Here is a 15,183-nt window from a genome sequence, read left to right as displayed (position 1 = left end):
TCCATGGATTTTGGAGGATGTTTGGTAGAACAAAGCAGTGTAGGGGGAAGGCTTTCCACTGAATCTATTGGCCTTCCCATAATAGGAATATACAGGTATGCTCTAAATCTTCACAGAATCTACATTACCCCACCCTCAGGAGCATAAAACCACATGTACAGTATCTGATGTTGCTGTATACATTGCCTGGAATGGTTAGGACCAATGTACTGTTACCTTTTTCGGACTCTCCCAGTGGCCCACTAGAATCCAGTACATTCACCAAGGGTGGGCAGGGACTCATTATGGGGAATCAATATAAGCACTATTACTCCTCATGGCCAAAGTGAGCCCTGGAGGTAAGGAACTTTGCACCAGTTCTGGATAAGTGGGTGGTGTAAAGAGTACATTGGAAACGTTATATGCAACTGTATACATTTGTATACTGCAGAGTTTGGAGAGGCAATCCCCAATGCATACTTAGGTTAAATGTAAACTGTATTTAAAGGCAAAACTTTTTTAAGTTTTGAATATAATGTTCAAGGGGTTAATCCTTTTGTGAAGCTTGTATCGCTTTTTTACCTGTTGGGAAGATTGTTCTGTCTATTTCTACTGAAACAGAAAGTGAGGGAAAAGCCAAAAGATTGGGGTTATCACCAGGATAACAAATGAAAGTGAAACTTTCAATGTGGACACCTCCCCAATACTTACACTGTATCTTTCATCTATCACAGGTCACTAACCTGAACATCGAACTGCCTATTTAAAAGAACATTGCAGGGTTTGAGATCCTGATGGATTATTGGGGGATCCAGACTGTGAAGGTAGTTCATTCCAAGGACCACTTGATGAAGAATCTGGAACCTCAAAGCCCATGGGACATCTGGGATATCTTTAAAGAGAGAGCGTAGAGAACCATAGGGCATATACTCCATGACCAGTCCAAGATTGCCTTCCATCGTCTCATATACTCCAAGGAGGCAGAGAACATGGGGGTTGCTTGCTTTCTGCATCACATCTCGTTCCTTCATCAGCTTTTTCAGGTTGGAACTGAAACAAAGAAGAGCCTGTTACTGGTGCAGTATTACTCTCTAAATAAAAGAAAGCATGCCTGTATAGCTAGAAGCCAAGACTTCTATCTAATGCTGGAGGCAAAACAAACAGTACTAGCATCAAAGTCAAGCCCACCTCTGCAACATTCCTAATATGAACTTGGATTTTTTATTCAAAGGATATCAGACAGGAGGGTGGCAAGAGGGTCACTCACTGATCTAATTTCAGACTGTTCATCGGGCAATTCACACCCTCGTCTATTTGTTTGAATTGTAACGGTACTGTCTGCCTTTGTATTGTAAAATGCTGCTGAAACTGTTGGTGCTAAATAAATCCTGTATAAAACAAAATATTAATAAAATAAAATGATCCCATACAGTCATTTAAAGCACACACAATATACATATTTATACTGTATGTATTACACAAGCTACTGTGTATTTAACTATTTCCTTATACCTAACACAATGGACACACACTTCCACTCACACCAATGGTAATACCCTCGACCTTGTATACTCCCATCTCTGCACTCCTGACAACCTCACTGTGACAGGAGTCACTTTGGGCATGGGGGTTGTGGACCCCAAATTCCTTTAAAGAGTTTGGGAGGCACTATGTCTAGCCTTGTGTGGCTTTCTTATGTTTAAGTCACCCTGCGTCACCCTGCGTCTGTTATGGATGCAGGGTGATCAGGAGGGTGGTGAACACTGAAAATATGGTTTGGACTACTACAGATGGGACAGTCATATTCAGGAATAATGTCTCCCTTGTAATATGAAGATTTTTGTTCCCATTTGCCATGAGGTCTCTGAACAGGAAGTCAACTCCTAATATGGTCATTACAGGAAGTTCTGAGGAGACGGACTGTCTGAGGTGGCTCTCCATTCACCTATTGTCAGGTGTGCTAATGACCTCACCTGTTGTCTGCTAAGGGATGTATTGACACTCAGAGTAATGTGTATTGAGGGCTCGTTAGGGAACCATTGTTCTGTATCTGACCAATCCCTGTTGACTCATTTTCAAGTCTTCATTTGCATGGCAGTCCTTCTGGTCAAGCTATCTGACCAATCACTGCTGACTCATTTTCAAGCCCTCATTTGCATGGCTGGGGAGGACCTTATTGGGAACTGCATGTACTGTGCAATTGACCAATGGGAAAGCGGTTGTGGGAAGGATGTTCCAAATTCTGTATAAAAGTGTGCTGTGTTCTTCCAATAAATGTTGTTCCTGTTTTACCCTCAAATCGGAGCTTTGTCTCGTTCTTGGGGGGATTCACTGTATGCTGTTGGAGACTGATTGCTAGGAGTGTAAGCTGATGAATGCTTTTCCTGTTCGTCTGCTAGCAGCTATTCGTGAGGTTCCAGGTTGGAGTGCTATTTTGTATCCAGTTCGGGAGTTTGGTGTTCTGCAGTAGCTGTGCCTGTCTCTCAGAAAGGGGCATATCGCCTAAACGGATTTTAACCCCTTGTCTGCTGAAACGATCCGTTGCACTCACCAACACCCTCTTTCCTCATTCTGATCAGAACCTCATTAGTTTCACAGTATCCTTGTCTCCAACCATCTATCCCCCCCAAGCAGCCAATGATTACTTTTAGAAACCTTCGCCACTTTAACCCTTCTCTTCTCTATTCTGCTACTGACTACCTCTGTGAGAAAATCTCTCCCCTGTCCTGACCTGGCCACGTCTGTCTACAACAGTTCACTCTCTTCCTCACTGGACGCATTTGCTCCACTAGCTACACACAGAATCAGGCCCCAACCGTTACAACCCTGGCAAACCGACAACGCCAGAAAGAGACATTGCAGTGCTCTTGAACGACTGTGGCGCAAAACAAAATCCCTGCAGGACTTTACACTATATAAATCTGCTTTCCTAAAATACAATTCCTGCCTCCATGCTGCAAAACAAACCTACTTTTTCTCTTATTAATATGTTGCCATCCAGTCCCCATCGGCTCTTCTCTACCTTTTACCCTGCTCTCTACTCTCTGCTTTTACCCCCACCCCCTCTACCCACTAACTCACTCACTTCTCAAAAGATTGCCATGAATGCAGCCTCAACAATGCCCAAGAATGCAGCCTCACCAGTGCAGTGTCCATGAATGCAGCCTCAGCAATGCCCAATAATGCAACCTCACCAGTGCAGTGCCCATGAATGCAGCCTCAACAATGCAGTGCCCATGAATGCAGCCTCAACAATGCCCATGAATGCAACAGCAACCGCCGGGTAAGCAAGAGTAATCCAACGACACACACCCTTCCTTCCCCTTGGCCCGACCTGCCCCCCTCTGCCACTCTGTGCACCCGCCCAGGATCGGCCCTGCCTGGCGCCCTCCTCCAATTGCCTTTTTTTTTTAAATATCGGCGTATAACATGCACATATGTTTTGCACTCAATTTTCAGGAGGAAAAAGTGCGTGTTATACACGATAAATACAGTAAATGTTATTTTTTTATTTTGCTCGATTATAATATTATGTGTGTTGCAAGGTAGGATTGGGTTAATTATCAAAAGAGGCGTGTCTCTGACCTCCCCAGTTTAGGTATAGAATATCCCAGCCAATGGGAATAATGTTTCATCCCTCTGGGTTTAACTTATGGTAATTTTTATAGCTCTTTGTTCTTACCATATAAAAGAACACCCCAGATGAGACATCAGGACACATTACACTACTGACAACACACCTTACACTTACATCACACACGCTACTATGTCCATCTATAGACTCATCCAGACATACTCTATTTGGTCCATCATTCATCTGAAACTTGAAGGGAAGCCACCATCTTAAGAAAGGTGTCCATCTTAGGACTCTGGTAACGCCCATTTGAAGCTAGCGGCCATCTTAAGTGTGGTAAATATAACTTGCTATGTTATTTGATTTTATTCAACAATTGTTTATTCCTTCCTTATATGTTTTATATTGCATATTTAAGGGTAATATGATTACAATCCCAGCCGTATAAACCATAGTAGATTTTTCTCTAAAAAGCTGATTTTTGTTTTTATACATTTTTATTAATATCAGATTTAGTGCATTATTTGCAATTTTAAGTCTTCCGTTTTGCATGGCTTATTCTCACTCATCTGCAGTGAAGTGACTTTCGGCTATGCATTACGCAGACCATTGTAGTCTGTTTATATAGAACATTTATTTATGGCTTATTCTATACCTGGGAAGAAATGGTAATCTTGCTTTCGTTTCACTTTCATTTTGTTTCAGTTTCACTTTCATTATTGAGCTAAACATCACATTGCATTAATTGTTTGAAGTTAGTATTTTCTGTAGATGTTATCTTTTTGTGTCATTTCTTGTTTGATCATATATTGTGATTACATGTCTGGATAATAAATATTTTTATATATATTCCATACTGTAGACTGTACTCACTAAGATTGGTATATGCTTTTAAAAAGAAATTAATCAATTAAAAAGAATTCACGACATATTGATTTATGGCAATAGGTGAAGACTCTCCTTTCTCATAGATCTTTGCTTATTAACCATAAATAAATACACTGCTATATTCAGAGCAGTATAAATATTCTGACATAATTACGTACGAGCGCGAGATATTTATTATTAAATATTCTTACAGGTCAGAGTACTTCATGAGGTTTTACATCTCTAAAACTGAAGACCAGTCTGTGGGAAGATTGTGGAGAGACATCATAGATTGAAGCTTTTCTCAGTGTTGAATTCAGAGGGAGCGGTGATTTTTGTTCTTCAAGTGCTGATCACAGCTGATCCAGTCTCTACGGATAATACTTTAACTGATTTATTGGGCTTCTCACATGTGGTGGACTTTCACTAATTGTTTATTTGAAGGACAATTTGTATGTGTTTACACAAATTATATAGCACTTATTCACTGTATATGCATGCAGAAAGGGTTTACTTACCTCAAGGTTCTCTTTTATTTTTTATGATATACATATATTAGAGCGCTGCTTATGTTGTTTCATATTTGATTCAATGTTTTCTCATAGCATATGAGTTGATTTTTAGCAGCAGCTAATTTATGCTTAGAATATAAGCTTAACATTGACAAATAGATTGAAATAAGAACTGTCATTTCACAGTAATCCAGGAGCGTTCTGTAGTATGGATTGGTGTTGTCCTACAAAAGATTTACTAACTGCTAAAACCAATGGGCATTACTTCTTACTATTAGTAGTTGACCTCTCTGTGGCCTTTAATATTGTTGACCACCCGCCCCTTCTCAAACTCCACTCTGAGTCCCTTGGCCTCCAAGATTCTGCTCTATCCTGGTTCTCCTCCTACCTATCACAGCACTCCTTCAGTGTTACCTACAACTCTGTCTCCTCCTCTCCATTTCCTTTTTCTGTAGGGGTCCCCCAAGGCTGTGTTCTTGGACCCCTTCTCTTCTCTATATACACCTCCTCCCTTGGTCATTTGATAACCTCCCACGGCTTCCAATACCATCTCTACATTGATGACACCCACATCTATCTGTCTACTCCTCACATTACTCCTTCTCCTATCCTCTAGAACTCTCTACCTCAAACTGTCCAGTTATCTCCTACTCTGGCTACCCTCAGGCGATCCCTAAAACCTCCTCTCATCAGGGAAGCCTATCATGCCACCAAGTAACCTTTTATCACTTCCATCAGCCTATTCTCTACAGTTAAAGGGTGGAAGAGAGGGGGAAGGGGAGGGATCAAGGGTAAAACAGAGTATTGAACAGCAACAATTCGTCATTTCTGATATGGGTAGGTATAGGAGTTATACTTATGCTTGCACAGAGCATTTTGGATGTGATAGTCATAGTGACAACTTGGTTAGAAATAGTTTCATATGTAGGTTTTTTCTAGCAACCATTTTTTCCATATCGCACTGGTAGTTTAAGTCAGAGATTGTGTTTGAGATGGAAGGAGGGTTGGAGTTTTTCCATAGTCTGGGTATATTTAATTTGGTTGCAAATAGGAGGGGGATATTATATACATCTTGATTCAGGAGGGTATGTTTCTACGCCCAGTTGTAATAAGGCTAGTTTGGGGTGTGGGGTGGAATTTACTCCAGAGAGAGAGAGAGAGAGAGAGGAGATCAATATAAAAATTTGTTTCCAAAAGGAGCTTAAGGTCTTGCAAAACCACAGGATATGAGCAAGGGAACCTACACTGCCGCAGTTTTTTCAACAGCTAGGGGAACTACCAGGGTACATTTTAGAGAGCTGATAGGGTGTGAGATACCACCTATGGAGGGTTTTTTGATAAGATTCCTAATGGTTAGCGCAGTGGGAGGCTAGGTATGTTTCTCTAAACACTCGTTGCCATATGTCGGATGTGATGGTGGTATTTAGTTCTTCTGACCATTTGTTTAAAGTCGTGATGTGGGAGTAGGGACGTGTGTCGCAAAGATGGGAGAAGAAGAAGAAGAATAAAGATATACCTTTTTTTGGATAGAGTGAATGAAAGTAGAACTGGTAGGTAGGCTCAGAGAGAGTAGTATGAGGTGGAATTTTAGACGATATTAGAAGGTGGGCAATTCGGGTGTATGTAGAAGAAACAAGAAAGCAGCGCCTACTGAGTGTAGCATACAAAGTTTAATAGGGGTTAAAAGAAATTATGCACTTACAAAGGTTAATGGTATGCCAGCATGGTTAATGCAATGGGTCATCTGCAAAGTAATGGATGGATGCTGCTGAGACGATTAGGCTTATGGCTGTCAGCGTCTATCAGTCGGCATAGCTGTTTCACGGCGCCCGGGTCTGTGCAGAGGCGCAGGTGACGTCACATCCGGCAGCTGAGAAGGCAGGAGAAGCGCACGTTTGGAGCATGCGTGCTCCTTCATCAGGCTCCGAAGGGGCCATCGTGGAAGAAGTATCAATAGCCAGCTAGACTGGTGGGTGGGCTGGGACAAATGCTACACTGTACCCAAATGAAACTTTTATCATTTTTTTCACACAAATAGACCTTTCTTTTGGTGGTATTTATTCACTGCTGGGTGTTTTATTTTTTTACAAAAAAAAAAGGAAAAAGACAGAAAATTTTGAAAAAAAAAAAAGTTTTTTTAATTTCTGTCAGTAAATTTTGTAAATAAGTAATTTTTCTCCCTAACTGATGTGCGCTAATGAGGCGGCACTGATGGGCACTGATAGACTGCACTGATGATGTGGCATTTATAGGCACTGATGAGGAGGCCCTAATATGCCACAATGATGTGTTTCTTGCACTAATATGATTTCAGCGAGTAGCTTTTTTCTGAGGTGTAGCTCTTTTTTGAGGGCGGTTCAGGCCTTTAACATTTTAAGGATACAATTTTAAAAGGCATGTTTACTCAGATGGAGCTTAGCGGCCGAAATTGGCAAACTAATCAGAGGTCACAGGGCATAGAAACTTAAGGTAAATCACTAGGAAAGGTGTATGCCGGTGTGAGCAGTCGTAAGTAATGGTAGATGTTGAATTGTTAACTTAGAGGTAGTAAGGTAAAAAAAGGTAGTAAGGTAAAAAAAAAAGGTAAAAAAGGTGGTCCATAAGTAAAATGGATGCAGTGAGCAGTAACTACAGCTTAGGAGTAAGGGGGGGGGGGGGGGGGGGTCTCCAGCGGTGTTCGAGTTTGCAAGACCAATTGAGCAATTTAAGGCTTTTGCAGAGAATGATGCTTCTACTCATCATATTATTCAGTTGAGGTGGAAAGGGCCTTAGAGTTCCTTCCTTAGGCATCCTCCTGGGAGGACCAATCTGTTTCCGTTTGAGCAGGGGTTGGAACAGTTGATGTTGGGGATTCCTCTGGGATAATGTGCCAGGTTCTGAGTAGTTGTAAGCCTTCAGAGAGTACACACATTGCATGGGTTTTCCCTTGGTGAGTGATCAATAGCTTAGCTGGGGAACCCTATTATAGGGTATGTGGTGGTTCTGGAGCAATTTTATAATGGTGGAAAGTTGCCGCTGATTATCCATAGTGAGCTTGGATAGATCCGCATAGAGGGTGACCGATGAGTAAGGATCTGGCATAGTAGGAGCACGTTTGGCTGCTTGTATCACTTTTTCATTGGTGTTAAAAAAATGTATGTGGGCTTGGACATCTATTGGTCTGGATTCAGGGAGTTGGGAAGTTTTCGGCAGCCTATGGGCTCTATCTATTTCCAAATCTCTGGCGGATAAGTCTGGTACCAGAGAACGCATTAGAGATTGCAAGTAAGGGACCAATTCAGAGTTCTGGATAGATTTTGGGATGTTGCAAAATGTTATATTGTTTCTGCATGACCTGTCTCCCAGATCCACCATTTTTAGTCTCATCTGGTGCAGTTCATTATCGTGCTCCAGGTCATTATGCGCGCTAAAGAGGCCAGGCATTTTAGATTCAATATGTTGAATTTTAAGGTCATGCTGCTGTATCACATTGTTTATTGAGGATACTGTAGCAGGTAAATCCAAGAATAGGGTGTGCCTTAGGGATATTAGCATGCTTTTCATAGTGTGCTTAGATATAGGTTGATCTGAGGTAGGAAAGGCATCAATGGGTGAAGGCTGTTGAGGGTTAGGACGAGGGAGTGTAAATGTAGCAGGATGCATTAGAACAGTATTCTTGTCCTCCCTTCTGGGTTTAGATTTAACTGGGCTGGCAGTGGAGGGTGAGCAGGGTGTAGAGAACTCCCCAGGATCTGTTGTGGAGGAAGAGGTGGCTGTCAGAGGTATCCCATCGCCATTGTCAGAGGAAGAAGCGATCATTGCAGCCTGTTCACAGAGGCTTTCGGCGCCATCTTGGCTGCTGCATGCTCCAGCCGGAGAGAAGAAATTTGTAAGCTTCTGCGGTTGCTTCTCATTCTTCCAACATTTGGACATGCTGCCGGGGGTATGAGGATGCTTGTGCAGGCTAGTGAAGGGTTTTCAGCCCTTTATATGTCGCTTAATAGCCTTTGGAAAGCCGATCTAGAAGCAGCGCAGGGAGATCAAGCTGCCATCCGCATCTACGGCAAGCCAAGTCCCCAGAGTGTATCTTTTCGGTATATTACTTGTCTGTGTAGTGTAAAAACTGTGGGAGGAGTTAAGGGTGCCGAATTTTCCCATAGGCTTTCACTATAATAAGAACCAGAAAACATAATTTTGGGGAAAAGGTGTGAAGTGTTCTTGCCGCCACCGGTAGTCTCCAACTGGAGTGGGCAGAGTAACTATGTGTGTGTGGGAGTGGCAGCAGTTTGTGTGTGTGTGTGGTGTGTGTGTGGTGTGTGTGTGGTGTGTGTGTTGGTGTGTGTGGTGTGTGTATGTATGTGTGTGTGTGGTGTGTGTGTGTGTGTGTGGTGTGTGTGTGTGTTGGTGTTTGTGTGGGTGTGTGTGGTGTGTGTATGTATGTGGTGTGTGCGTGTGGTGTGTGTGTGTGTGGTGTGTGTGTGTGTGTGTGTGTGTGTGTGGTGTGTGGGTGTGTGTGTGTGTGGTGTGTGGTGTGTGGTGTGTGGTGTGTGGTGTGTGGTGTGTGTGCTTGGTGGACCGGTCCCATGGTGATGGGTTATGGAAGAAGATAACAATATATGTAATATTTTCTACATTTTATATTTACATAAAATAGTGGATGGGGGGGGGGGCGCAGCATTTCATTATTGGACCCAGGCAGCACAAGGTCTTGGGCCAACCCTGCCTGGCACATTGTACAGTTTACATTTTTAATTTTTACAGAACTTTTTGAGTGACAATTCAATAAAGTTCTATACACTGCAGCTGTGGTGTAGTGACTTGTATTGCAGCCCACTGCGCTTGCATTAGAAACAAAGCATTTTGTCTTGTCTGTGTGTTGGGGTTGTGCTGGAAATAGTGGTCAGCATAGTCCCAATAGATCAATAGATCCAGTGTAAATCAGCCCAAAAACAATGGTTTGTCTAAGGCTTGCTAGTCTTTTTAAAAAAAATAATAGTGATAAAAATAATTTATTATTCCTCAGAACTCCATCCCTCTCAACATTGTCTCCAGATAGTGAGCAGGCTCTACCTTGCTGAACCTTGAGCACATGGCCAGGCCTCAGGCTTTAGGCCTACCCAGCAGCAGCTGTTCCTCAGGCACCCACCCAGACTGCAGACTGGGTGGAAAAGGACCCAGATCACCTGACTTCATCCAAATATATACCTTCTCCCAGCATTCTTAGGCTGGCCAGACAATATACAATTGTATTATTCAATTTCCTTTAGATTTACCTTCAAAAGGGCCTGCCTGATTGCATATGAATTGAAAATGTTTAGGTTTGACCTGATATTATATAATGTTAGTAAATCTAAAACTTTATTTAGTTTAAGAAAATTATAGACAAAAAAATTGTCTAATGCAGCCCTCAAAAATTCCACTCGCCTGCTCACATTTTGCGAGTGGAATGATGAGGATGGCGAGTAAGGGCTGTGCTGTAAGAAAAAGGTGGACCCGGGGCGCAGAGCAGTGCGCCCTGAGCCCACCCATTGTGTGACAATAGCGAATGAATATTCGCTATTGTCACACGGATCCTCCTCCTGGCCAATCAGGAAGCGGGTCCGAGACCCATTTCCTGATTGGCCGAAAGGCGAACAATTGCCATTGGCCAAGGAGGCAGGAGGAGGGAGACGCGGAGGATTAAGGAGAAGCCGCTACTGCATCAGGTAAGTGCACGCTGGTCTCTCTGCATGCCGTGGGCACTCTGCATTGAAAGGGGGCACGCCGTGAGCACTCTGCATTGAAAGGGGGCACGCCGTGGGCACTTTGCATTGAAAGGGGGCACGCCTTGGGCACTCTACATTGAAAGGGGGCACGCCGTGGTCACTCTACATTGAAAGGGGGCATGCCGTGGGCACTCTGCATTGAAAGGGGGCACGCCATGGGCACTCTGATTTGAAAGGGGGCACGCCATGGGCACTGTGCATTGAAAGGGGGCACACCGTGGGCACTCTGCATTGAAAGGGGGCACGCCGTGGGCACTCAGCATTGAAAGGGGGCACGCCATGGGCACTCTGCATTGAAAGGGGGCACGCTGTGGGCACTCTGCATTGAAAGGGGGCATACTGTGGTCACTCTAAAGTTGTAGTTGTTAATATTTTTTTGTAACTTAATTCTGAATAAAACATTTAACAGTGTAATTTTATGAGATATTTTACGAGGGCGTGTTTAGGGGCGGAGCAGGGTAGGGTTTGGATGGGGCAACAAGTGGCGAGTAACTCTTAAGGCCTGGCTAGTAGCTCATGACTTTAAATTTTGAGCCCTGGTCTAATGTATGGCCACCCTTAGCCACCAGTCTGATTGTCTGCGAAAAGTATACATATTCATAACCTAAATTTACTGTAGTTCATCATACTAATGCCAAAGATAACAGTGCCCCCTATTGACAAAAGGGAGAACTCACAGCTAAACCAGGCGTAGGAGGAAACCTGTTTGATCACAAAGACTACAAATTATCCAGACTAGCTACCACTTAACACAACTACATTTATTAACAGCCCTGTTTAAGACAAGGGTACTACATAGGTTGTATTTGTCTATCTACAGTCTTCTCTTCTCTGCTAATTTTTTTTAAAATGGTGTATTTTTAAAGCTTGTCTGAAGGGTTTAGAAAAAATGGGGTGGAGAGCTGAAATTACATTCTGCAGAGCTCAGTAAGGAGAGCTGTGAGAGCTGATTGGAGGGATCCTTTCCACCCCCTTCATGCAGAAAGAGAGCTAAGACTGTCAGTCAGCTGGAGGTCCCTCCCCTGTCACCTTTTTTCTCTTGGTGTCAGGAAAACTTGTCAGATGTGACTCATGCTGATAGAAAAGGAATGAAGCAGCAGACAGAAATTACACCTACTGCTGTTGACTTCGACAAGTACATACTATAAAGGGATATGCTTTAATGTCTGAGGTTCACAACCACTATAAAAATAATAATATTATTTAAGTATTTAGTAATAATAATACAAAATATTAATAATAGTAATGTATTAATACTGTCAATAAATTTTACTAATAATAATAATAATTGGATTTAATCCTTTCGCTGTCAGGTCCATACGTCGTACAGACCTGACAGCAGGGGGTTTCACAATCAATTCAGTGGCTGCAGCAACCAGGATTATGTGTAACAGGCAGGCTCCTGCCTGTTAGGTGGAAGCATTCCGCTGGCTGCCCTGCCACCCGATTTCTTCCACACATTCCCGGTACCGGCGTCACCCACGCCCACCCCTCCGCCATGTTTTCCCGGGCTCCACTTGGCCATCTGCATGCCTGGAACCAACATGGCGGGCGCTGGTGGGTGAAGAGGAGGGAGAAGAGCATTTAGACCCTGCATGTCTCATTGAAAAGAACCTGTCACCCAAAAATCATCACATAAGGGGCTTTTTGTCCCCTAAAAAGTTAACATTTTGCAAAAAATAAAGTCAGAGGTGCCTATGTGTGAAAACATTGTTTGTGATTCACACATTACATACCGCCACGCACGGCAGAGTGAGAACAATAGTTCTAGCACCAGACCTCCTGCTTAACACTAAACTGATGACCTATAGGGGTTTTTTGAAGCGTCTCCTATATAAAATATAAGGTACTGAAATTTGTCGCCATTTAACGGGTCCACAAAAATTTAAGGTTTGACATTTGTTGGATATCTATTTACTCGGTGCAACCTTGTCCTTTATATTTTACAAAAAATGTGGGTAGTTTATTGCTTTTGTATGCCCCAAATTTGACTTTAGTAATAATAACAATGATAATAACAACAATATTTTATTGTTAATTATTATTATTATACAGGATTTATATAGTGCCAACAGTTTGTGCAGCGCTTTGCAAAATAAAAGAAGACAGTACAGTTACAATACAATTTAAGTAAAGAGAATTAGGAGGATGAGAGCTTACAATCTAAAAGAAGGGGCAAGTGATACTAAAGGTAATAAATGTAGAGATGAGGTAAAGTATAACTAAAGATAATTTTTAGTTTAGGATTTAGTAGAAAGGGATTAGAGTCAAGTTTTTATCTCTGTCTTTGCCCCTATTAACCACTTGCCGACCAGTCATGTTGACTGTACTGCGGCAAAGTGGTTCGTTATCATCTGGCGACGTAGACCTACGTCACCAAACATTCCCCTCTCTCGGCGGCGCGCGCGCGCCGCCGGAGGCTCGCTCCCGCTGTATTCAGTTACAGCGGGAGTCGGGCCAGGGGAGGAGAGGCGGTGATCACCGCCGCTCTTCCCCGATCGTCGGGGAATCGAGTGTGGAGATCCGCCCGCTTGTGTAAACAGAGCGGGCGGACCTCCTAAGTGACAGACAGGGTCAGATTGCAGGGTTCAGCATAGCTGAACCTGTGATCTGTCCCTGTGTCACTCAGTCACCTCCCCCCACACACGTTAGTAAGCACCAGGCATACATTAACCCCTCCCTCTCCAATAAAAATTAACCCCTTCCCTGCCAGTGTCATTTTTACAGTAACAGTGCATATGCATATCACTGATTACTGTAGTAATGTCACTGGTACCCCCCAAAAGTTTAAAAAAATGTCAGTCAAGGGTCCGATCTGTCCGCCGCAATGTCGCAGTCCCGCAGAAAAAACGCAGATCGCCGCCATTACTCGTTAAAAAAAAAAACCACCAAAAATGACAGAAATCTTTCCCTTAGTTAGTAAACGCAATAACTTTTGTGCAAACCAATCAAAATACGCTTATTGCGCTTTTTTTTAACATAAATATGTAGCAAAAAGAAATTGGCCTAAAATGATAAAAAATTTAGATTTTTACATTTTTTTTTGGGGGGGGGGGGGGGATTTCATATAAAAAAATGTGAAAAATATTGTTATTTTTTCAAAATTGTCGCTCTTTTTTTGTTTATAGCGCAAAAAGTAAAAATTGCACAGGTGATCAAATACCATCAAAAGAAAGCTCTGTTTGTGGGGAAAAAAAAGGATGTAAATTTTGTTTGGGTACGGCGTTGCATGACCGCGCAATTGTCAGTTAAAGTCAAACAGTGCTGAATCGCAAAAAGTGGCCTGGACGTAAGACAGCAAAATCCTCCGGTGGTAAAGTGGTTAAAGAGATTCACCTTTTCTATTTGTCCTCTAAATCATCTAAAGTGAAAATAAAAGAAAAACCCAAATTTTGAGTTGACATCAGAACAGTATTAGAGGGGAAATCTTTCAACGTGGACACTAGTTCTGGTGACAACCAGGGATTCCCTTTAAAGGTATTTCCTCTTACTTCCTGTTTTGGCTATGGGCCATGAAGTGAGGGGAAATCTCCCCAATGAGACATGGATGGCATAGATACACCCCTTCCTTACTCTGTCCAAAAAAAAAAAAGGTTTTGCCTTGGTTCTACTTTAATGGAGAAAGTAGAAGTTCAGTTTTTAGGTGGAGGCAGGATAGGCTTCCCTGAAGAGATAGGTTTTTGGGGGTCACCTATGAAAAATATTGTTTAGAAGTATCTTGCTGTGAGTACATACCTACGGGCTCCTTGTATCACTTTGAGCGCTACCTCCATTTTCAGGGTCTGGCTCCATCCTCTATAGACCTTCCCAAATCCTCCATGTCCCACCAACTTCAGGCCCTCCAGATCTCCGGGTGGGAGACGCTGCATGTTGGATCTCGGCAGACAACACAATACCTGAGCTGTTACAGGTGTGGAGGTTTGTATGATTTGCTCGGGGAGTGGAGATCAGAGCCCATAGAGGACGTCACACTCTGTACATAGGATTACATTGCAGACAAGGAATTTTTGTTCTGGTTTCACTTTTGTTGATTGGCGTATTCAAATTCTTTTATCCCTTTCCTAAGGGCAGATATGCGATGACTTTGCTTCGGTGTTTTTTGTGTGCGTGCAAGATTGTGGTACAAGATAATAATAACCAGAGGGCTAGCTGATGGGGCAGGTGTTACTTTCCTCTATGTTTTCCCAATTAACTCGTTAGGTGCCAAGTCTGGGTCACATGCAAGGCCTACCCCTTGGCGTGAGTTCTTCTGGGCTATGCTAGGCACTTGCGACAAGGTCAGTCTCCTACATATGGGTGAAGCAGTGCTGTATCTTGGCCTAGGCCAGCAAGGCCCAGGCCTAGGGCGGCACTTTGCAGGGGGGGGCAGCAAAAAGCTGCACCCTGCACGAAAAAAAAAAAAAAACGGCCTCCTCCCGGCATGAAAAGGGTCCCCGCCAGCTTGCGCTACACTTTTTGTATAGTGCCAGTCTTATGTAGTGAATTGGGACAGAGGACAGTGTCCAGG

General features: G+C 43.0%; 1 protein-coding gene across 1 annotated transcript; it reads right to left on the bottom strand.

Moving 5' to 3' along the window:
- Positions 1 to 707: 707 nt before the first annotated feature.
- On the bottom strand, positions 708 to 14,580 carry LOC309569816 (receptor-interacting serine/threonine-protein kinase 2-like; the record flags this gene model as incomplete). Its single annotated transcript, XM_082275819.1, has 2 exons — positions 14,412 to 14,580; positions 708 to 1,029 (listed from the first exon to the last, which is right to left on the bottom strand). The coding sequence occupies exons 1-2, from the start codon at positions 14,543 to 14,545 to the stop codon at positions 708 to 710; spliced, it is 456 nt and encodes a 151-aa protein (XP_082131945.1). The 5' UTR covers positions 14,546 to 14,580.
- Positions 14,581 to 15,183: the final 603 nt, after the last annotated feature.

Source organism: Pelophylax lessonae, assembly GCF_965119305.1.
Source record: "Pelophylax lessonae genome assembly, chromosome: 13".
NCBI lineage: Eukaryota > Metazoa > Chordata > Amphibia > Anura > Ranidae > Pelophylax > Pelophylax lessonae.
Note: the sequence above shows the minus strand (reverse complement) of the source record. Positions and strands in the feature narration are given on the sequence as shown.